The sequence below is a fragment of the Vicugna pacos genome, unplaced genomic scaffold (assembly GCF_048564905.1).
Source record: "Vicugna pacos unplaced genomic scaffold, VicPac4 scaffold_20, whole genome shotgun sequence".
Lineage (NCBI taxonomy): Eukaryota > Metazoa > Chordata > Mammalia > Artiodactyla > Camelidae > Vicugna > Vicugna pacos.
Window position 1 is genome coordinate 77,839,499 of NW_027328741.1, and position 24,122 is coordinate 77,863,620.

Consider the following 24,122-nt stretch of genomic DNA (forward strand, 5'->3'; position numbering starts at 1 on the left):
CTTTTGCCCCTTTTTTCAGACTTTTATATTAAATACACATTATTTTTCATCTGAAAAAAGCATTTTTAGACGTCTAGTACCACACATAGAAAAAAATACACGAGTACTTACAGAAACAAATAACTAGGAGACACCGTAGCAACGTCACACATTGTAGAACGGGCGATCCTGAATAACACCACACAGTTACATAAGGACCCACAATGTGAGAGCACCTGCTGTAACAGGGCATGGCCCCCTTCTATTTGTCAGTTGTGTCTTCAGGGCTGAGGCAGTTCTCAGCACGGCCAGTGTCAGTGCTGGTGTCTGGATGGATGCCACTGGGGATGAGGGCACCTGCAAGCCGAGAGGAAGAACAGAAATCATCCTCTGCTTTTTCTGTCTTGTTTCTTTGTTACTTTTAAAGAGAAGCGTAAATAAGATAAACTGAATCTTCCCTACTGAAATTTCAGTAATGAAACCGTTTTTAAAGTGTTCACAACTTATATTCTGCCTATAACTGTCTTTTCAACAAAGCATCATATTTATTAAATGTTAATTAACTCAGTTAATTAACTACCTGTTGAAACCTATTAAAGAACATGAAATGCACTATGTAAAACTACCACGCCTGTGGTGACTACCTTATTTGTCTTGACGGCAGTGCAGTCAGCCCCCACCATCCCGTGGCCCTGAGCTCCTGATGCTGGAAAGAGATCACGCTGCCGCCTCAGATGGAGAGAAAAGGTGAAAGCATTTTCTGAAATCTACAGCACTGATAAAACATGACTGACAAATCCCAGGTTCCTTTGACGCTATCATTTTCTGTTTCTGGCCAACACCCGTCAATGAGCAGAATCACCCTATTCCCGAGCCATGGGACTCACGTGGGAAGCAATTTTGGAGAAATTTCCAGGAATAGAATGTAACCAACTATACATAGAACTCTGAAAAAGAAAAGATGCAATACTCTGATTTTGGAAGACACCCAAAATATTCTCCTAAACATTAGTAGCTGGAAAGGCTGGGCTTCTCCTAAGCCACTTATTTATTTCACAGCCAGTGAGCATCTCCCACAAATCCTGCTTCACTGTGTATGCTGGGAGCCACAGGCATACTGCTGCTGTCGATCATATCAGTCACAAGGCAGAGGAGTGTTTCTCACTCCTGCAACCCTCACACAGGCTCACCTCCTAACCTCACTGTCTGAACTTGACCCCATTTTCTCACCTGTTTATTTGGTATCTGTTCTTCTGTAAGCTGCCTGAAATGCTATTTGGAACAAGTCAGAAGAATGAGTGGGTAGATAAATGGACAGATGGACAACTGAGAGATTGGAAGACAAACAGAGAGACTCCAAGAAAAGGGGAACAAAGAAAATTTCCTATGCAAAACCCTCTTCTAGTCATGGAAGAAAACCACCACTGAGAAATGTGAAGAGGCAGGTAGCTTAGGACTGTTTCCTGGATTCCATGAAAAGTCACACCAAGAGATGAGAGGGTAGAACTATAAATAATAAAAGAAAAAGAACATGCATGCTTGAAAAATATATCTACACTATGTACTTTCTAAAGAATAGATTTAAATCAGCACGGCCCAATAACACAATCCTTGGGTATTTACAGAAGTGAGAACCCCATCTCCAAATCACAAGGCATCCCTTTGGAGCACTGAGAGTCTACACGGGGCAGTCATAAAGCTGTCACCGCAAAAGCTATGTGATCCTGCAAATAGGAGGAACGAGCAGCTGTGCTCGGGCTGCCCACGCACTTCATTTACACCCCACAGCACCTCTACGGGTGGGGGACGCCTAGGGAGCCCAGTCTCTGCAGGACAGAAAACTAGTCCTGGAGAGGCTAAGCTGACCTACCAGTTCTCCATCTCACATGACTGGTCACTCCAGAGCAGGGCTTGAACTCGGACCCACGTTTTTAACCACAGTACTACCGAGCTTTATGTGCTTTTTGTGTATAATACATTTGTTTCTGGCATGAAAGTGTATTTAATAAATGATTGGTTGTCTTGTCTATCTCATTAGCACAAAATCTTAATACTGTTGAATTTTACTCTTTTCCCCTGGAGAAAGGAACTGAAAGAGTGGTGGTCAGAATGAGGTGGGGCTCCATTCTTTATCTGTTACCTCATCTCATCCAAGTCCCCAAACAGGGAGAAGGAGCAAATGTTCTCTTCATCTTTTAAAGAGAGAGCTCCACTGATGGTGACTTACTCAACTCCAAAACCAAGTCTGGGGGAAGGGCACATGCAGCAACGAAAGCAGTATCACCTGTAGGAAGGCGAAAAGAGCTCAGGGGATGGCTCAGGGTTCAGCCTAATTTAATTTCAATCGATAAAAGAATAACACAATCTAAAAATACTAGCATGCAATGGATTTTCTCTTTCTTGATATCTAGCAAGTTTCCACAGCCCACATGTAACATTATCATGAAATAGTGAAAGGTAGAGTCCACAGACAAGGAAAATCAATGCCACAGGCAGGCTGAAACCCAGGCTGGAGGAAAGGAAGATAAAGGGCATAGTTAAGAAGAGGGGAAAGTCTGGGAAAAAGAAATCATCACAAGGACTCTCAAGCGTCATCCAGCAATCATAAAATCATTCATTCAAGACAGAGTTATTTAGGTCTTATTTTGTGCAAGATTTTACAGCGGGCAAAGAAAGACCGCAGCATAAATGGTGTCAGCAAGTGGCGGGGCTATAATACAATTCGAATCCCGGTACCTTGCACACTTGTCCTTAGTGTAAATGCAAAAAAATAAAGTAAAATAATACTATGTAAACTCTACGCAATCTTGAAAAAAAATAAATAAGACCTAAATAGCTGGACAGACACACCACGCAGATTCCTGGATCAGATGACAGCGCTCTTGGGATGGCAGTGCTCCCCAGAGCGATCCTTATACCCAACGTGTTCTCGATCACAATCCCAGCGGGCTCCTCTGCAGTAAATGACAAGCTGCTGCTACAATTCATATGGGAATTCGAGGGTCTCAGTAATCAGAACGTACTTGAAAAAGAAGAAAAAAGTGAGAGGACTTGTAATTCTCAATTTCAAACCTTACAACTGTATCTCCAGGTGAGATTAGGGGCCATTTTTAAGTTATTACTGTGTTTATCCTTATTTTCTATATTCTGTACAATGAATATACCTGTTAGAATAAGAAAAATTAAAAGTAAGGTATCTTTTAAAGCATGCACACCGATTCATTCATTGGGAAGAAAATTATTTTAACTATAAAGAGGTAAGCAAATATCTAGTGAAAAAGGACAACTTAAAAACAAGTGTGCATTTACAATTTTCATAAATTGAAAACTGAAAAGCACAAACACATCAAGTTTCTAGGGAGACCGGTGAAATACATTAACAGTTATTTTCAAAAATTCTAATTGAACAATGAAAACACAAAGGGAAAATCCTGATTGACAGCCAACTGCAAACACGTGGATAGCAAAGGCCTAGAAATCACAGTTCCTTTAAATCTGCTACTAACTCAAAAGGAGAGGAGATTCCTCACTGAGGGGACAGTGGAATCCCTCGCATAAGACAGGATACACAGTACAAACGGCACAAGATACGGGGGTGATTTTCTTAGAAGAATTCTAAAGTTACAAAATTGCCGAAAAACTATATAAACACTGAAAGACAGATTAAAACACACAGTCATGTATATTACATATAAACATATGAAGTCTGCTCCCATGTTGCATAGGAATACAATCATATTTGTTCAATAATGGGCACTGATTAATTTATCCCAGGTAGAATATTTCAACTAAAACAAATAATCAATATAACACTCATTTTGTCAAATCTACTTGATAAGTTACTCTGCTATGTAACCATATATCTAAGATATATCTAAAATCAGTGAAAAAGATCTTTGTACGGTATTTGAATTCTTCTCAAAATTCCAAGCTTAATTTTAAAATAGATCTGAGCAGTATTTCTATATTATCTTTTCCCTTGTGAAATGAACAACAGAGTCTGTTGTCAAAATTCTGTCCTACAATGATTCATGAGCACTGTATCCTCACAAAACTGCTAGACAGCAAGGCACGATCCAGACACTGTGACCAAACAAATGAAACACAAGGAAGACAGTGACCCTATTCTGGAGAGCTTATATTATGTGCCAACACAGGGGTTTATATTTGATTGGTTTGATTGGGTAGCAAAATAAAATCAATCAAGTACTTTCTTCTTTGAGCATTCTGTAAGTCATGACTGTTTTTAGTTTCATGAGCAGGAAAGACTTAAGCATGACTTGGTTAGGTCAACTAGCAACAATCATCACTGGAGAGTGAGTAATAAAGAAGTTAACTGACAGCAATGCTTCTGCCTACATGAGACCTAAAATAAATCTACACTGATATCTGAAAGGAAAATGAGGAGATGAGGTTCCCAATGAGAAAAGAAACTAACAAGGAATCAGAAAAGAAAGACATTTTCATTAACGATTCCAGGCAGTAGTGGAGCATGGTGGTGAAGAGCACAGATGCTGGGGACAAACATGAGGGTCTGAACTCCCACAGCACTTGGTAGCTGTGACACTGATATGTCAGTGAAATTCTCCGCATCTCAGTCTTCTATCCATAGACTGGGGACAACCACAGCACCCGTCTCCTAGAACGGTCCTACGAATTAAGTTATTTTATATATACAAGTTTAAATAAAATACCTCAGATTTTAAGTAATACCCCAAAAACACAAGGAACAAAGAAAACAGAGATAATTTGGAGTTCATCAAAATTTAGAACTTTGCTTCAAAGGGCACCATCCAGAAAGTGAAAAAACAACAGAGAGGAGAAAATTTTTTCAAATCATTTATCTGATTAAGAATTTGTATCTCCAAATTAAAAGAAAAACAAACCTACAACTCAACAATAAAAAGGCAACTCAATTAAAAGAAGGATAAAGGATCCGAAAAGGTATTTTTCTAGGAAAATATACAAATGGCCAATAAGCACAATGAAACGATGTTCAATATCATTAGCTGTAATGGAAATCAAGTCAAAACCACTAGGAGAAACCGCTTCACACTCACTACAATGGGTTATAATCAAAAAAACTGTAAAAAGCACTAATGAGAACACAGAGGAAGCGGAGCACGCAGCCCTTTCTGGTGAGGACGTAACACAGCGTGGCCACTTTGGAAAACGTCCTGGCACGTCCTCAGAGATTTGAACATTTGGTTTATGAAAGACCCAGCATTTCTGCTCTCTGGTCACACACGTAAGAGAAGTGAAAACAAATGTCCACATAAAAACTTCTAAAGAAATATTCAAGGCGCCATTACTCATCACAGCCAAAAAGCAGAAACAACACAAATGACTATCACCTGATGAATGGGTAAACAGTGGGGCCCATGTAGTCAGTAGAATATAATTCAGCAATAGCAAAGCATAGAGTACTGACCCAGGCCACAACGTGGACAAACATTGAAAACGTTACCCAGTGTGAAAGAAGTCAGTCACAATAGACGGTTCCATTTACATGAAATGACTCATTTTACATGAAATGTCCAGCACAGGTAAATCCACAGAGAGAGAAGAGTGGCTGCCTGGGGCTGGGGGAAGATGGGGAAGTTGGGAATGACTGCTTGTGCATGCTTGGGCTTCCTGTTGGGAGATGAAAATGTTCTAAGATTGACTGGGATGCACAATTCTGGGCATAGAGTAAAAACCACTGGTGAATTGTATTAAAACTGTTAAGGACAAAAGCACCTCGGGCCAGTACCTTCAAATAGTAAATGCAAATTGCTAACTTTTATTAGAGGAAGAAGAAACTGCCCTCAGCATGAAAGCAGGAGATCAGCAAATGGGGGTTAACTGAAATTGGACAAGAGCATTTCATTTGAAACAGTTGCTGAGTGTACACGAAATATTCAGAAATAGGAAAATCAGCTTGACATCACGAAGAAGCATTCTGCTTCAAATGCAGATCAAGGATTTGGCAATTCCAGCTGCTACAAATGACAGAGAAGAAACCTGGTTTTAAAAACAAGCACCAGAGCCAACAATGAGATGGTGGTGAGGAAAACAGGCGGCCAGATATCTGGAAAAGTTTTCTACAAATAATTACTCCACTGAAAATTAAAAAAAAAAATGACAGTGATGCAATGCTGTGCTGGCCTCACGTGAATGGACTTCCTCCGGTGCTCGACAGTTCTGTAACCCCGAATGCGAGACTCAGGAGAATCAGCATGGCTCCTGGGAGTCCCCAAGTGACTGCCCACCAGCACGCTGACCACCATCACATCTGCCAGTGTTGTATTGTAGAGAAGAGATCAACTTCTAAAAAGCCCAGGAAATGTTGACAAGTGAAGAAAAGATTGCGGTCAGTCCTGGGACAGAGGCCCTGAGAGCAGAGGCCAGAAGGCTGCAGGTGAACTGGAGTGGCCCTGGGGCAGGAAAGGACCACGGAGGAGCAGATCTTAATCCTCTACTCTCACTCCCTCGGGTAGGAGAGATAAAGTCTGCATCCTTCTCACATGGAACTGTGGGTTCCGGCGGGCAGGAGTCTTACCTAAAGGGAATGATTACTCAAGACTCTGTGAGAAAAGTCGAGAAAGCGAGAGGTATTAGGGAGCCAACTCTACGAGCCTCTCAATTGCTCCCATATTTATTGTGTATAATCAAAGGAAAAATTCAATAACAGCTCTGTGATAGTAAGCAGGAACTTGGGGAAAGAAGGGATGAGACAGAGATTGTTGAATCCACAATGAGTAAAAAGGCTTAGTGTATCTTTAGGGAAGTCATGGGGTGAGGGGAATAAGGTACAGTTTTTAGATATGTGAATTACAAAGCAGACCACCAGACCAGCTGGGTCCTTGTTTTGGGGATAATAGACTATCTAACTGCACACTAACCCAGAGTTTATAGCTGAGGGCCAGGGTCATTGCTTTTCAATGAGCAGAGTGCTATCTAAAACCTCAATTACGAAAGCAAAGCATTGTCTCTGCTTTTTAAGGAAAGGAGAAAGGAGTGAGAATGCACAGGCACTTGCCTGCAAAGCAGATACTAAGCATATATTTTTCTTCTTAAATTTGACAGGCGGCTGGGGTCTGTTAAAATTTGTTAACATAATCATGGGATCCCACATGGAACCATTATGGAGGACAACCTAGGGTGACAAATCCTGGCTCTGGGCCTTTTCCTGCCAACTTCAGCCACTCTAGCAGGGTCTAGTCACATCCCTGAATAACGATCCTACAGAACCACACGCACTCTTAACTCCTGGTGCTTGAAATTTAATTTTAGCTCTACACAACTTAAAGTAGAAAAGTTTCATAAGAAAAAGGTATTATATTCACTTTATATCTCATCATAGGACTGATTTTTCTGATTCCTCTAAGCTGCTTCTTCTTGGTAATGCACCTAATTCTGCAGATGAATTCAGTACTTTCCTTTAGGCATAACTAGCCTGTTTGGTCTCCTTAACTTCTATTGGTCAAATACCGATACACTTCATTGATATCATTGTTCATCAATTTCAGCTGGGAGTAGAGGGAGTATCACTTTGTTCCTCAGCCAACCCTCAACTCTTTATCATCAGCAACTCAGGCCTCCGGAAAACAGAAAAAAAGCATCTGTTTCCCTTCTACACTTTCAAGAAACCCAACAGGATACATCAGCCTGGAGAAAGACTTCATCACAAATGTTAAAACAAAAATCTATAAACCTGAAGCAACTGCATCTCCGAATCATGACACACTATGACATGAGAGTATGGGTGTCAGGCACAAAGCATGCATGAGCCTGACCACCTCATTTCTATTTTTCAAAGGAATGAAGGTTTTCCTATTTTTTATTATCACTCTGTCATTGTTTCTGATTAAGCCAAAAACTAGTTTATGAAATAATTAAGCACTGCAACAAAAGATTTTTGTTGTATCAATGACAGAAGGCATTCAGAGGGGTTAGGAAAACCCACCTCTCTAAAAAATGCAAAATTTCCTCCCCTGTGAAGAACACATATACAAAATGCAACAGAGAATTCAGACTCTTGTGGAGAGGAGCAAAAGCCACAGAAACAAAGCAAAGTCATTACTATGAGTCAATTCAAAATTCACTGGACAATCATGTTCAATGCATTCAATGAAATTTAAGGGCACACTGCAAACCATTCACTTAATGATCTGCAGGCTAGAGGAAGAATTTCTCTCTTTAACAGACAACAGTAATCAATAGGGTGCCCCACCAAACAAGGACCAAAGAACAATCAGGTTTTTAACAGTTCTGATAAATCAGCATGTTCTAAAGATCAAAATCCAGAAATTTTAAACATTCATTCACACCACAATGAAACAAGCACTTAAAAAAACAAAAAAAAACCCAAAGAAACTAAGCACATAGATCATGTACCTGGATAAATGTGAACATCATGCACTGCTTGAAGAAAGAACAGGCTATAGCCTTTTACTTGAAAAAAAAAAACTACATTTAAAGTTAAATGCTAAAATACATTTCATCATTCATGTTGCCTTGAAAAATCTGAGGCACTTGTCTCTAATCAGAAAAGCAATTCTATGTAATAGTATGTTACAATTCAGTGTCAGTTTGCTTTAGAAGAAAAGAGAAAAGATAAGCTACTGTTTCTCATATCCTGCATTAAGTGTGAAGTGCCTCCCTGCCTTTCTCCTCCCATTTTCTAAGCTCACACTCCCCAACCCTTCTGAAACAAGTATTAGAATGACTTATTCCCACCAATATGCCAAATGACAAAAGAATATCAATTTATTTGTGTAAATATATGCCTACATCTTAAAGTAGAGGAGAAATATATCAGAAGTCTATATGGAACTTCTTTCTACCTTCCTGAAATCACACACACAAACGTTCACACAGACACAGACATATTCCCCCTGGATTACTGGGCACTTCACAAGCTTAGGACCTAAAACTTTTACAAGATAACTTTGTAGTTAGTTTAAAATACAAAACTGTCAGCTTTTGAAAGCCTAGATCATCTGCTAAACCATCCAAATATCAAAGAGACCCAATTAGCCTTCTCTGTAGAATATAATTTCCCATGATGGCAAAACAGACCATAAGAATTACTGGATCCAAGTCTCGTGTTTATCACTAGCTATGATCGTTCTTATGCACATTAACAGATTCAGAATTGTATGTCCCAACAAAATTTATTCTTATTGAAATAGCATACGTGTTCAATTGCCTATACAGAGACTAGGTCCCATGATGGTGTTTAAGAGCTATTTTGTTTATTGCAATATTTATTTTTAAGTGCAGAGAAGGAGGGCGGGTGTTGCTCAGTTGAAGACCACCTGCTTAGCATGCACAATGTCCTGGCTTCAGTCCCCAGTACCTCCAAAAAAATAAATAAAAATAAGTGCATATTTAAAAATAAAAGTTAAGGTATAAAAAAATGCAGACTAAAATCACTGTAATCTAGGACCCACAATTACAATAAAAAACAAGTGTTTCTATCAAATATTGACTATATGCCAATCACAGACACAATCACAAATCACACCTGACAACCATCACGTGTGATTCTCAGCAACCCTACTAAGTAGACACGGATGAGGAACCCGGCTCTGCGGATGAGGAGACGGAGCTCGGAGGAGCCGGGGACACTGACCGTCCTGCTCCCCGTGACACCGCGTCAGCCCAGGGCAAGCGCTGACGGAGCTGCTCTGAGGGGACACCCAGCTGCATGGAACCTTGGGGCACTGACGGTTCCCAGAAAACACTAAAAATTGTTCAGTGAGAAACCAGCTCAAATATATTACACTGTGCCGCATCCTTTAAACAGGGAAAATGACTGAGACCTTTTTGATGCCTCCGTGTCCGTTCTGCCATCATCTGTTACTTGCCCTCACAGCACGACCAGTGATGAACTGGACCCCATACGAAGTGCACTCAGATGGCAAAGCTTTTAAAGCTGTTTTATGAAGTTTGTAAGACTCTGTCTATCCCTCACACGGGCGGTCAACCATCACTTCTCACCGGTGTGGACGTACCACCTTAAATCACTCCTTTCTGATTTTTAAAATCCCTTCATCTAATCCAGAATTTTCAACAGCAAAGTAGCAGCTCAATCACAGACACTGGACAGTTTTTCACCAAATGGATTCGGACAGCCCATCTGACTACCTGGAAGCCCTTTTCTTCTATTAAACCCACTTCCAGGTACTTCATCAATTTATGATTGGTGGACTCGGCCTCTGACTGGCCTACTCAGAGAGCTCCCAACCTCACATCCGGGTGTGGGAGCGGGCCCTGCTGTTGGGGGAAATCAGTGAGGAAGGCAGAAATCCTCCAGCCAGGTCTGCACGGCTAAATTTGCCACAACGTGCTCAGAAATTATACCGTCAGCACCCCTGGGCTCCGATGGAGTGGTTTCACATTAACCAAACTTATGACACACTGATGCAAGAAAACCAGAAACTTAACTTATTAATGTAACAGAAGACGTGAATCTATGAACCAGACTGAAATATTAGAGTTCAACCATGAGTACATTTTCTCCTCCATGGCCCAATCACGGGCAGGCAGTCACATGGCAAGCATGGATAGAAACAGAGCAGGAAGGGTTTCTAGATTAACTCAATGGACAAAATTTCTGTTATACGAACAGATCTACTGCCCAGAAGACAAAGAATGCCAATCACGGTGCACTCTCCGTGGACAGTCGCCGAGACACGACTATGAGCACCTGTGTAACTCTCCTTTCCCTGTCCTTTCTGGGCTAACTGATGCACAGTGGTATAAAGATTCAGGGATGCCGATAACAATAAACACCCAAAGCCCATCTCTGGGAGTCTCAAAACAAGACAACCAGGGTTTAAATACCAGCTCTGCCACTTACTAGTTCTGTGATTTTGCCAACTTACTTACCCTCTGTGTGCCTCAATTTCCACACTGTAAAACTGGGATAACAATCAAACCTTCCTTACTCGCTTGTTGAGAAGATTGAAGAATTCATTTCTGTAAAATTCTCAGAAAAGAATGTAGCACATTTTGGGTGTTCAACAAATGTCAACTTAATAGGAAAGTGATTTACAAGTCTCTTTTCTAATCATCTTATGTGTTTACTGGCTAGTCTAAGTCCTTAAAAAAAATCCTTATTTCTCCTTTTATAAACTCTTGGGTAGCACACTTCTCTTCCATCCCACCACCTGGTTAAACCGAGGAAGGGGATGCCTCCTAATCACTCCTCTGGGCCATGGAGAGTGCTTCTCCCTTCACAACCCTGGCCCCTGGCCCACAATTAGCCCTCCTCACACTAACAGAGTGAGGTGTGAGTCCGGGGAGACAAGCAGGGCATTTGAAACCCTTCCTTTCACTCCAGTGTTGATCACCATTGGGAAGTACCTGGGATGCTCACCTCCATGGCAGGTCAGCCCTGTGCATGAAGGGGCAGGTCGCCTCAAGGGAAGGCTCGCTGTGGCCCAGAGCTACATGGGACAGGGTGAGTCTCCACTTCTGGGACACAATATCATGACACGCATTTTTCCACAGCCCTGAAGTTCATGGAGAACGTGGCTTCATCAGTAACAAAGAAGACATTTATCGCCTGTCTACCCTTTTGTGTCATCTCTCAGTTGGCTGCTGGAAACAACATGTGTATAAGTATTGCATCCCCTTAAGCCCCAACATATATGAAGTAACAAATAATTCTGTGGCTTAACGTTGGTTCAGGGCGACTGTGTAACAGTTCTTACTCTGCTGATGCTTAATTATGGGTTTGGGAACTATGGAACCTCCTCAAGTATCTCTCATCATAAAACCATCTTTTCTTATTTTCCTGTTTCTTAGTAATTGCCAAAGACTCTCAAATGATGGCTTCACACAAAACAGCAGCTAAAGTTTTTGAGCCCTCTTGACATACCCACTGTGGTAAACATTTTACATAATTTCTAATTCTCATAATTCTACGAAGCAGATACGAATGTCCCCATGTCACAGATGAGGGAAAAACTCAAAACGAACTGACTCAGGTTCAAGTGGCTCAGTGGCAGCGCGTGCACGCAAACCCAAGTCAAATCACTACACCCCTTCGTATATGTACCAAATCTCCTACCACCAATTAACACACAGCGGCGGAGTCAGTACTCAGGGAACTCAATACGCTTTTCAGCTTTAAGGTGCTCCAGAGGCCGCTTCTAGCTGTTTTATAAAATCCCGGCTCACTGGTTTCTAACACTGGAAGAAAAGTCCGATTTTGTCACTGTTTGCACAGCAAGTCTGAAATGTTCACAACGAGATGATAGAATAAAACTAAAATATAAGCAGAATAATTTTTCCAGGTAGACAGACATAATGGACATTGGGCTATTCTGAAGCATTAAGCAAAGAAATTAAAATAACGTTGTTTAAGCCTTCCGTTACAAACAGGAAAGTTAAGACTGTAAGAAGGTGCAACAGCGCCACCTATGGGTAAAAAGACCTTCCAGGTTGCCGGGAAACATGCAGCACAAAAATTGCCTGTAGGATCAGAAACGGAAATCAGATAACTAAATGCTTATGTAGCACATACTGCACTTTACTTCAGGGGAAGGGAGGGGTATTCAGTATTTAATCTGATATTGATAGTACTCCTGAATATAAACAGAAGACATAGGCTCATGGCAACTCATCTTAGAAGAGGAAAGAATCCAGTCCAGCCACTTCATTTTACAGGAGTGGAAACTGAGACATGGGATCTGTCCCCCTGGCAATCGGCAGCAAAGCTCTCCTAGGCCTCATCTCTTGCACTGTAGCAAAAGCACTGTACTAGGCACTATATTCATAAAAGTCACGTTTGTATTTTTCCAACAGTAGGTTATCTAAGTATATTGCAAAATACTTCTCAAAGAGCCAGGAAATCGTACAACCTTGTTGAAATACAAAAACATTTATTTACATAATAAAACAACATGAGCTTTATTCTCTCTATTAAAAAAGTGACATGTCAAATCAATGTTTTGATGTTTTAAACCTGTTAAGAGTGCAGAAAAAATCAAAATTTTCTTTAATCACAAAGAGAGAAGCTTATTCCCTGAAAATGATCAATGTGGATTTTACTTATCTTAATGGATCTGGTCAGAATCCCATGAATTTAAATTTCTGAGTGGATGGTTACACGGCAACATGAATTCTGAGTTGTAACAATACATATTCTGTGTAATTAATCTTCAAGGTCGTCTGCTTAAGGCAATTTACCTAGTCCCTGTCTCACTAGAATTATACAGATTTCATTAAAATATCATACTGCCCTAAAAAGTAATAAATCCTTGTTACTTTATACCATATTCAAATATATCATATATATACATATTGAATATGCATCAGAAATAAGCAACACTCTTTAGTATTCAGAGTTGATCATTCTAAAATATCTGTCATTGTGACAGTACATTTTTATTAAGCACCTCTTCGGTTCTTTGTATACAAGGCATCTAACTCTCACAGTCAGACAAGGTAAACAATATTACTCAAATTTCACAAATGAGGAAATGTACTTAAGCCATGATAACAACTTACATATTCATCAACAGGAAAGAAAAGAGTCAAGATTTTACTTAGATTGCTCACTGACAATCTTTTCTTCCATGTTAAGACTGCCGTGCAGGGCTGGGGCGGATATTGGCAGGAATCACGGTTAGGGAGTCACCTGAGAAGACTCCCCACTGCAAGCAGCTCAGCCACTTCTCCTCCCTCATCCTGTATTGTTAGAGCCATGTTTCTAGGTTACTCTTATTTCAAGTAATAGCACTTTAACTGCACATCTGATCATCTACATCAGACCACCTTACATCCAAGCCACAGAAAATCATTCACTGACTGTAGCAGCACCAAGACATAACGGTGATGGATTAGGGAGCCCTGCAGCATCCCAGCCTGCAGGCACAAACCCACATGTGCCCTGGTGATGTTCAAAAAATAAAATGCATGGAAATATCTCACTGCTGGTACACATCTGCCCTCAAATTCCCCCAAAATCATGCTGGCAAAGCACTACTTAACCCTCTCACTACAAAAAAAAAAAAGCTAAGAAGGCAAATTTAGGCTCTTCCATTGAAAACCAGCAACCACCACTGCCAGTAACTGAGCTGGAATGCTCCTGACTTCAAAAACCACTGCACAGTTACCTTTCAAACGTGAAAGTCATATATGTATTCCACATAGGTGATATTACAGTAGGATTTTTCTTTTCAAAATTTCCAGTTGCAACGTTAGCACAAGAAACTTTATGTTTCAGGTTTAAAAAAATTAATTATCCTCCACTTTCTTAATTTTGAACCTATTATTTTATAAAAGTAGCTATGCTGCTTATTGTAAACCAACTTTTTGATTTCTGCAAAAAAGACCTTTATGACCTCACTATTTCAGAGCAAACTTTAATGATGTTTTGAGAGGTGGGGCCTGGGGCGCTCACTAACAGCTTTTTAAATACTGACAAGGATGTGCTATTAAGTAATGCAAAGACCCTAAATCCACTTTAACTCAGAAAGCAAAGAAACTACACCAAAGAATTACTTTAACATTTTTATACATTCCTATTCTTTTGAATATTAAAGGTCTTAAAAGATATGATTTATTTTGAGAAAGACAACAGCTGTATTAAATTTCCTCTCACCAATAAAGCAATCTTAATGAAGAATAAAAACCCCTATGGAAATCGAAATGACGGGATGTTTCTTGCTAAGTGAACATGCAGATCTCAACACAAGCTTAAATCCTATCAGATCTCACTTGAACGAGCTCAACTAACTCCTGGGCTACCCTGGAACTTAGCTCTTCTTTTCCAAAGTTAGCTGAGCTAGGATCATCACACAAGGCAGAGAAGGAGAGAAAAGGAAAGTCCAGCTGGCGGCCTCCATCTGTTTTCTTCCAGCCACAAGGTGCCGCTAGAGCGACCCCGCTATCAAGCCCTCCCCATAAGGAAATTCGGCTTCCACACTGCCCCTGCCGTCCTCAAGCAATCCCGACGCCCCTCTCCCAGCCTGTGAATGGTCTTCTAATGACCCCCCAGTTGGCGGCATCCTTCCCCTCTTCCCCGCTACACACACACACACACACACACACACACACACACACACACACAGAGCCACGGCAGCCTTCCCAAATCACAAATTTGATTACATCACCCCCACTTCAAACCCTTCAGAGGCTCCCTGGTGGAATTCTAGCCCCACCCCAGACACTGCTTGCCCAGCCTCACCTCAGTACCCAGGTCCCCAGTGAACAAAGTGGCCCCCTGACCTGCTCCTACTTGCCACTTGCCTCCAGGCTCATTTTGACTGTTTCCCAAGGAAGCCTTCCGTCCCTCCAACCTCCCAAATTTTTTCCTCTGTTCCTAGAACATTCTAGGGTAATTCAACTTCTGACAATGTAAGCTCACAAGAACCAAATACATTTTGCTTAATAATGTGGCTGAAACTTTTCTCCCCTTGACACTCAGAAGTGCGCGTGTTATGAATAAATGAATGATGGGATGGGTCTCAAAGGGACAGACATACCTGCTCTCTCTCGTCCCGACCCTTCTGTCTGTACAATATCAGAAGCAAAACCAGAAGTACCTTTCCTGGCGGTCACTTACTGATGACGCTCTTCACTGCCTACTGTGTCAGTTCTAGTAAAACCCAACCTCTTCCAAAGCCCTCCACTCCATACACTCTCCAGTGTCCTCCCCAGCAGGGGCACCCTCCACCCTGGATCACACAGGGCACTCTCCACGGGTCCCCACACAAAAAGCCTCCAGGCCTCTGCCCGGGCTGCACCTGCCACCTGAGCCACAGTCTTGACTCTTTCTCCTGGCTGACACTTACTCTGTCCTCACAACTGAATGTAGGGCCCATTTCTTCAAGGAAGTCCTCTCAGATAATGTCCTTTAGGTCTTCGCTGGGCTCCATCTATAGCAGCAGTACATGGTGACCAACTGGTTGTTTGCCCACTCCTTTGAGACCACGAAATCTTGGGGGCCACGTGGGAAAGAGTGAGAGATTAAAAGAGGGGTGGGGGAAGCAAAAAGCAAAAATCACAGTCCAAGTCCCAAATTCAAGGATACTTTCTCAGAAAAAAGTATAAACCATTTCACACGTGTGCAATTTGGCTACTATTTTTGTGGCTTGTGGACAGCAAGAGCTTGGTGTTCTAGTCCAAAGCCCAGATTACATGCAAAAAAATGTATATATTCATATCCAAAGGAAACCAGAGCTGCTCAAAAACAGTTTGCAGTTAGAACTGAAAGGAATTTTGATAAAGGCAAACTCTCTCTCTCCCTTCTTTCATTTCTGGCATCCTATAATTTTAGAAGCATTTGCGTGACTAAGAGATGGCTACAGCCCGTGATTATGCACTGGAGTGTTTGAGGCTGAGGAAGCCCATATTATATTCACGGTGTACATGCAATCACACCTACACACTGATAGGTGCCGTGGTGGTGGAGCTGATGTTACAAAGCAGACAACCTTATTCTGTAAGAGAACTCTAAATAGAAAGGAAGAAATGCAATGTTGTGTACTCAATTTCATTTGTTATATGGGCCATTGACTGATAGTATACCTTGACTAATGAAACCCAAAAATAAATTGTCAACGTCGATTTTCTTCACCTGACCGTTTTATGCTAACTTTGGATATCAAACCCTCACTCCATAAGTAAACCTCAGGCCTACGCTGCAGCACAGTTACATCCCGCGGAAGATAGCCGAACAAGGGAGAACTGGAGAGTTTCCCTTCAGAAGCTGCTAAGTGTGGTTTTGCACCTGCACGTCATTTGTAATCAAGTAATCAACAAAGACGTAAGATTTAACAACTGTGGGGCGAAAAGCACTGCGGTGCTTCAGAACCATCAAAGAACGCTGAGTTTTGTGAAACAGTCCTGAGGCACTTAAATCATACTTTTTCTGAAAGGCTCCAAAACTGACCCACTTCACCATTCCAGGTATAACAGGGAAGTACTGGAAACAGTAGAGAGAACATGACCTTGAAGTCTGACAAGGCCCTGCTTGAATCCTGCTACAGCATTTACTAGCCGCTAAAGGAACCAATTCCTTAACCCCTCTGAGAAGGCTTCCCAATCTTCAAAAGGGGGCTGCCACCGCCAACCTGGGAGGCATGGGTGTGAATGCAACATGCAAGTAGGTCGGCCGACTAGTACCTGACATTGGGCCTGGCTAGTTTCCCTCTGCTGCCCTTCTCCCCCTTTAAACATGCACTGTTCCCCCAGTAAGGATCAAGCCCCAGGAACAGACTGCCCATATCATCTGTGTATCCCCGGATACATGCCTTACCCTTAGGAGGCCAGAGAAACAACTGCCCTCTCCCAAGTCACTATCAATGTTCTTAAGAGTCTGGGTATTTTTAACTCTATTTTGCAGGGAGACTATTCCAGAACTGTCCAAACACCATTCTCCAGGTTGGCTCCCCTCCCAGCGCCCATCCTTTCTCACCTCAGATACTCTGTATGATTGCCTTCTGTTCATGGGAAAGTGAGTCCGGTAGGTTGGGGACTCCCCAGGCCTCCCTCCCTCCCTCACAGGTGAGTGTGACTACCTTCTCCCCACTTCCCACTCCAACTCAAGCTTCAAAAAATTCTACCCTCCGGCACCCTGCAGACTCTGCATCTTCCCAAGACACACACGTGGCTACGACCCTCCCTTCAGATTTCTTCCTGGCTGGCCCTGCACACCGCCCGGCCCCTTAAGGATAAATGGCATTATTCGAAAAATCCCAAATGCCGCTGACTGACACACCAAAGCTGCATGGTCTGGGCTTTCCTCCAAACCAGGCACAGCCCTGCCCCCCCAGCCAATGTCTGCACCTCTCGAGATGATCTAATTCACATGCAAGGCTGTGAACACCAGCTAAGAATGACGACTCCCAACGTGTATCTATAGTCCGGCTCCTTCAGGTGAGCCCCAGGGTCACATACCAGAGTGCCTCTTTGAAGTCCTAACTTGGATGAAAAATGGCATCTTAAAAATGCCTCATGTCCACTATTTACTCTGGAATTCGATTCCTGGCAGGTACCTCCCAGGCTCCCCATTTTAGTAACAGTCCCAGCACCCACCTATGTGTTTGAGGTCACATTCAATTTCCACTGTTCCCTCCCACAATCCCTGCCCCGGAATCAGTCCTATTATTTCTGTCACTAAGCCCATCTCAAGTCTGGTTCTGCAGGCACCATGGCTGTAACCCCACAAGCTCACAGCATGGCGCACTGAGTCACAGTCCTCTGTAGGGTGCTCCCTGGAGGGGGAGGCATCTTCTGGCATGGGTCACCTCAGAAGGCACTGGATTCTCACAATGGAGGCCCAGGAGAAGGGACTCAAATTACTCCCGTGGTCTGAACTTTGAAGGGCCCGAGGTCTGGGGGAGCTCCTAATTAGCAGACACACTTTCCAGTGAGCAGATGAGGCTGGAGGATCCCAGGCAAGGCTGTTCTCACTCCGACATCTGGGCTCTCGGGAGCCACGGGAAAGGCCTTTTCCCAGGGCACAGCTCGGCCATCACAAATCCCAGCCTGCATTTGCCAAGCCGGACAGCCTAGACTCCTACTTGCGACACTTATTTCAGTTCTGTTCCCCACCCAGAATGTGATGGATTCATTCAGATATTCTGGCCTGTCTCAATCGAGACAAATTTAGTGAAAAATGTAGTGTCCACATTTGGACCAGAGCATGAAAGGACAAACATGGCCTCATGGTCAGCATGATGGTGGTAGCCAAACCCTCCCACCGGGTGAGATGAACCAGGGTGGGGGTGAGAATCCAAGGTCCTAGGTCTGCCAAAGCATCTTCCTTCACGGCTGACTGAGGTGTCGGAGACTCACTACCGCAAACCTACGACAAGGCCGTCAGTGGTGGACGTCAGCTGCAACAGACACGGAGTCAGCTATTTACTGCCACCATGGGTTACAAGTAAAGGCCGCGGCAGGGAGGCCTGCACGGCTGCTGAGGCAAACCACAGACCCGGCTCTGAATGCCCACTGGCTGAAGCAGACAGGAAGTTACGGTCCCCTTTAGCGGTCCCTGTGTCCACGAGATCCAGGTGAGCCAGTTACTGAGGAGAAGGCCATGTTATCCTGATATTCAGAAAAACCAGCCTCGTAAAGGGAACAAAAGAGTGGCATGGATTTTAGACCCACTTCTGCCCCTTTATGAAGGCAAAGCAAAGTAAATGGCACGGGGAATTTGAATGCAAAAACAAAACAAAACAAAACAAAACGGTGAATGTTTCCTCCAACAGCGTCCCCTGCAGCAGCTCACCCCAGAGCAGGCCACTTTCTCACCAGTGACTGCCGGTCAGGAAGCGCCGTCACGCATGTCACACAGCGACAGCCAAGAACGGCGTGCCGAGCACGTTTGTGTAAAAGCAGGAATCGAGAAAGATCCTGCAGAATTTGACTTTACAAGGTTAAATACTCCATGAAAATAATCCCTCAGCAGCAGCCCAAATCAATTCGCATCTTACTTCTTCAAAACAATCAAACAAATTTAATAAAGGCATATTTGTCACCAAATATAAGGAGGACCAAACAGGTTCCTCAAAGCACGGATTTTAACAGGTATCAAACACCAGTGGGTGATGTAGTAACAAAGCAAATATTTCAAAAAATTAGAAATAAAAAAGATGACTAGGATAATACAGGGATCAAGACAGCTGTTAAGTTTTTGGTTTTTAAAGCGATGGAGACAGTACGGAGGGCGATCTGGCTATTTCAAATTCAGGGTGTGCACAGCCCACATTTTCAGACGCAACAAGATGCTAACGTGGCAGTACAAGAGAAAAAGGAATAAAGAAAAAGGAAAAGAGGAACAAGAGAAAATTAGAAAAACACAAGAACAAAAATGATTTTGACAGCATGTACAAGAATTTACGTGAGTGTGTGAGGCCAGGGACGCGGGAACGGTGAGAACCACCCTCACCTCCTGATCCAGGGAAGACAGGGGCCTGAGGGGAGCGATGCTGCCAGGGTACCCCAATGTGGTCAGCACCCCTAACCAAAACTCCACCTACATGCGTCTAGGAAGCTTTTGAGCTATAAACTGTGGTCGCATTTCAGGCTGGACAATTTTACTCACTTCCAACAAGAGTAGCAGGAGAGAATTAGGCTCTGCTCCTGCACCAAAGCATTGTTTAAAAAATTAATGACTGTGGAATAGTAAAAGCAACAATGGAGTAAAAGTGACTGGAAGAGAACGTGCTTGACCCTAGCTCACTGGCCGCGATATCTCACTGACGTTCAGATGCTGGCTGAGCCCTTATGGTACCAGAACCGACAGACCCACCAGGAGGGAGGTTTAATGCGCTGCTGTATTTTCATGCCGAGGGCCATGGCTGGTACACGAGGTTCTGGGTAAACAATGGTGACAGTGTCTTCCACTATGGGCTAAGCACACATCCAGCTACTCCGCCAAATCCCAAGGGCAAACTTCAAACGGCAAAAACAAGCTGGCATTCTCTGGTGGCTCTGCAGACTCAGAGCCAAGTAATTGGTGAGAAAAATGTCACCAGTGCCTCCTATGACAAAAGAGGCACTGGCCTGGGGGTGGGGCAGGGCTCCAGGCTTCCACTGCTCACCCACCAGTCTGTGCAGGGTGAGAAGGTGGTCCCTGCTTACGTTGCACTGATGCACCTACCTTGACTGACGCCTGGGGGCTCAGCAGGTGGTGACAAGTGAGGTGAACGGAGCCAGCCTTGGTGTAGCACAGTGCTGGCAGCTATGCCCACAACAGTGTCCAGGCTCCTAAACCTGACACTTCATCTCCAAGGAGCAGAAGGGGAGTGCGGGCATGTAGATCACAGGGCCCCGTGGGACAAGTACAGTTCATGGCCACGACATTACTTGCCCTTTCCTTAAGCCATAGAGGTATGTTCGGGAGGAACAGAAAATTCATCCAGAGCCCGCTAGGCACCTCACGCAGGTGGGACTTGGGTCCCCTGTTCCTATAACTCACAGGGCTGGTCTGGACATTCTTTTTATCAATTCTCTGGCATCTTCTCCTCCAACTTACCAACAACCAGAAAGTAGAATCTGAGATTAGTAAAGTTCAAGAATCACAGAGCACCGCCCCACAGCGGGCCCGGCAGCACGTGCCAGGTCCTCCGACCGACACCTGTGGGACCACCATGAGCGCTCTCCAGACACATGGCCCAAGTCCACAGGCCAGGACGACACAGATTCCCTCACTCTCCCCAGCAAACAGGGACCACCTCTCGGCAAAGGCATCTCACCATCCTCTGCACGAGGGACAGCACGATAGATACACGGGGAAACAGAGAAGAAGGTGGGGGGGTAGGCAGCTCAGAAGAGCTCGTCTGCACTTTCGAGGCAAAGTGGGGCCCTTGACTTAATCACAGGGACAAGGTGAGAATGAACATTTATCTGCTCTTTCCCATACTCCGTGATACGCTTTTCCCTGCATAAGGAGTTCATTCGGAAGTCCTTGGCGGTGTTTCTGATGTCCTAACATGGCATGCTGGCCGTCGGGCAGGAAGAGAGGGCCTGAGCCGAATAGGTGCTGGGCCTGGAAGGCAGGAGACACCGGCTCCAGCCCCAGCTCAACCAGCGCCTCTTTCTGCCTCTCGGGATTCGGCATCTCATCTATAAACAAAGGGATGAGACTGTCTCAGGACAGGCTGCCCAACAGAAATGAAATGAGAGCCATGTAAAGAAAGTTTCCCAGTTGCCACATTTAAAACGGTAAACAAAGAAACAAACTATCAAACAAAAACAAATACTAGAAACTAATTTTAAGAACAGATCTTACTTAATCTACTGCATGTAAAATACTATCATTTTGACATGTAATCAATATAGGAAGTAACAAGATAGTTTATATTCTTTTACTAGACAAACCTCAGCGTCTAATATGTATTTGACCTACAGCACATCTCAACACAGACCAGCCTCCTCCCCAGTGCTCCTAGCATCAGTGGCTGTGGCTACTCTATTGGACAGTGACTCAAGGGGTCCCACCATGGCCCTGGCTGAAAAGCGGGAGGAAGTGTCCACATTAACCCTAAAAGGATCTCTCTGAAACAGAGGCAGATTCACTTTTAAATGTCTGTAAACCGGCGGGTTTCACCTCCCTCCACCTTAGCTACAACACAGTCCTCTTCCTTGCTGATCCCTTTCTGGATGTAGGGAAGAAACCCGGAACACAGCCAGGGTGGACTGGCCTCCAGGGAAACTTACCTGCTGTCTGTGTCCAGTCCCATGATGTCCTCCTTCTCAAACGGGATGCAGTGGAGGGTGATCTTGTTCCCAGAATTGTTGGGGGCTGCATCCAGCCACTTGGACATGAAGAATGACTCAGTGAAGTCCTCAATCCTCTTCTCCACCACCCTGCAGTCCTCTTAGATTAAAGGACACGTCGCTGCCCGGCTGCTCGGCTACCACCCCATGCAGCACAAAGACAAAGAGCTGAGAGTCATTAAGCGCGGTGCCATACAGCTCCTCTGCACATGAAGCTTCTAGGAGGCCTTGGCAGAGAGGAAGTCGGTAATGGTGACAGGGCCCACGAACTTGCGGTGGCTCTGGAAGCTGCTCCACCTACTCTCGGGTGCATATTGGTGCCTGTAGTGGATACAGTGTGCCCACTGGAAGCCGCACGGGCTGATCTGGCTCACTGAGGAGGTTCGCTTATAGATGCAAAAGAAATTCTCCTCTGAGATGATCCCCTCTGAGATGATGGTTGGACCACAACGGGAAGAGTCTCATAGTCTTCAGCACACTGCACGTAGTCAGGGATGCTCATGTTGCAGGCCCTGCGGAGAGGGGAGAGGAGATCGAGGTACATACTGTGCTGTGGGCTGCGGGAGCATTTGGGATGCAGTGATCTGGTGTGTACCAGCCAGAAGGCAAGGGAAGCCAAAGCAAATCCGGGGGTACAGTTTGTCCTCAGCGTCTGCACATAGCTCGGATCACATTACCCAGCTTTTGGTCTACGCTTCCTGCCCCTGCAGAGAAGGGTCATTTCTTGATTTCTGTTTCCAAGCACCTAGCAAGGTCCTGAATAGAAGTCACTGCACAAAAATGCTGAATAAAGAAATGAACAAAGGAACTGCTTTCCCCAACCCCCTTCAGCAGAATATAAAGAAAAGGACCACAGTAGGATCAAAAGATCTGGATTTCTATCCAATTTATTTGAACTCCTAAGCTGCAGAATAATGGATGAGGAAACTTGCCTTGGGGAGGACTGTACAGTTCAGTGGTAGAGCACGAGCTTATCATGTACGAGATCCTGGGGTCAAACCCCAGTACCTTATTTTAAATAATGAAACAAATAAATAAACTTAATTACCTTCCTCAAAAAATATTTTTAATTCAAAATTAAAAAAACATCTTGCAATTGACACAACATTGTACACTTGACTATAATTCAATTAAAAACAATATCCTTGCCTTACAAGAATATATCTGGATTACGGATGTTTGCAAATGTAAAATGCCTAGGGTAACACCTGCATAAAAGGGTGGAATGTACAAATTTACTATTGCTCCTTTATGAGCTATATTTCCTTTGGGGGTTTATAACGTCTCAGAGCTAATTTTCTCAGATTAAAAAAAAGAAAACATTACCTGTTTCACCATACTGTTGAAGAATCAGATAACCCTATGAAAGCATCTGACCCACAGAGGTTACTAAATAAATGTCTGTTGAATGAATGACTAAACAAGCAAAGTGAATGCTACTCCCTGCCACAGACCATCATAATGGTACTGCCTGGAAATCCCAAGCCCAAGTTCCACCCGTCTCTACACTAACCATGTGGGTGACATGGGCAGGCCTGTGTGATTCTCTAAGCCCCAGTTTAATCGTGAATAGAAGTGAGGGCAATAACACAAACTTAAAATTGTTAGTGAGTCAGTATGAATTGTACCCCAACTTTGCAAGATGGAACCATTAAGGAAAACTGGGCAAAGAGTCCATAGGCCATCTCCATACTGTCTCTTACAACTAACTACATGGGAATCTACATTATATCTCAAAATAAAAAGTCTAATTTTTTAATGAGCTTATTGAGGTTAAGTGAGCTCACTGTCTCAAATAAGGAACACACAGTACAAATAGGACAATGCCCAGCCCATGAGATACTCTCAGTTAACATTCCCACTGAACCCACTGGTCCCTCAAACTTCAGAGCAAGAAGATGGGTTGTCGTGGC

The 24,122-nt window shown here is 43.6% G+C and overlaps 1 protein-coding gene and 1 long non-coding RNA gene across 3 annotated transcripts in view; one reads left to right on the forward strand and one right to left on the reverse strand.

Annotated features, from left to right (window-relative positions):
* The window catches only part of LOC140694037 (uncharacterized), a 333,619-nt gene that overhangs the window by 136,470 nt on the left and 173,027 nt on the right, over window positions 1–24,122 (forward strand). The gene's annotated exons all lie outside the window — the stretch shown is intronic.
* The window catches only part of LOC140694023 (trafficking protein particle complex subunit 9-like), a 59,554-nt gene continuing 57,947 nt past the window's right edge, over window positions 22,516–24,122 (reverse strand). The window contains exon 2 of one of the 2 annotated variants that reach the window (XR_012069758.1): window positions 22,516–22,721. Coding sequence is in view for 1 of the 2 variants with exons in the window: in XM_072957516.1 (XP_072813617.1) it covers window positions 22,698–22,721 (24 nt within the window). In the remaining variant the exon portion in view is untranslated. The remainder of the gene's footprint in view (window positions 22,722–24,122) is intronic. The other variant, XM_072957516.1, reaches the window with a different exon arrangement.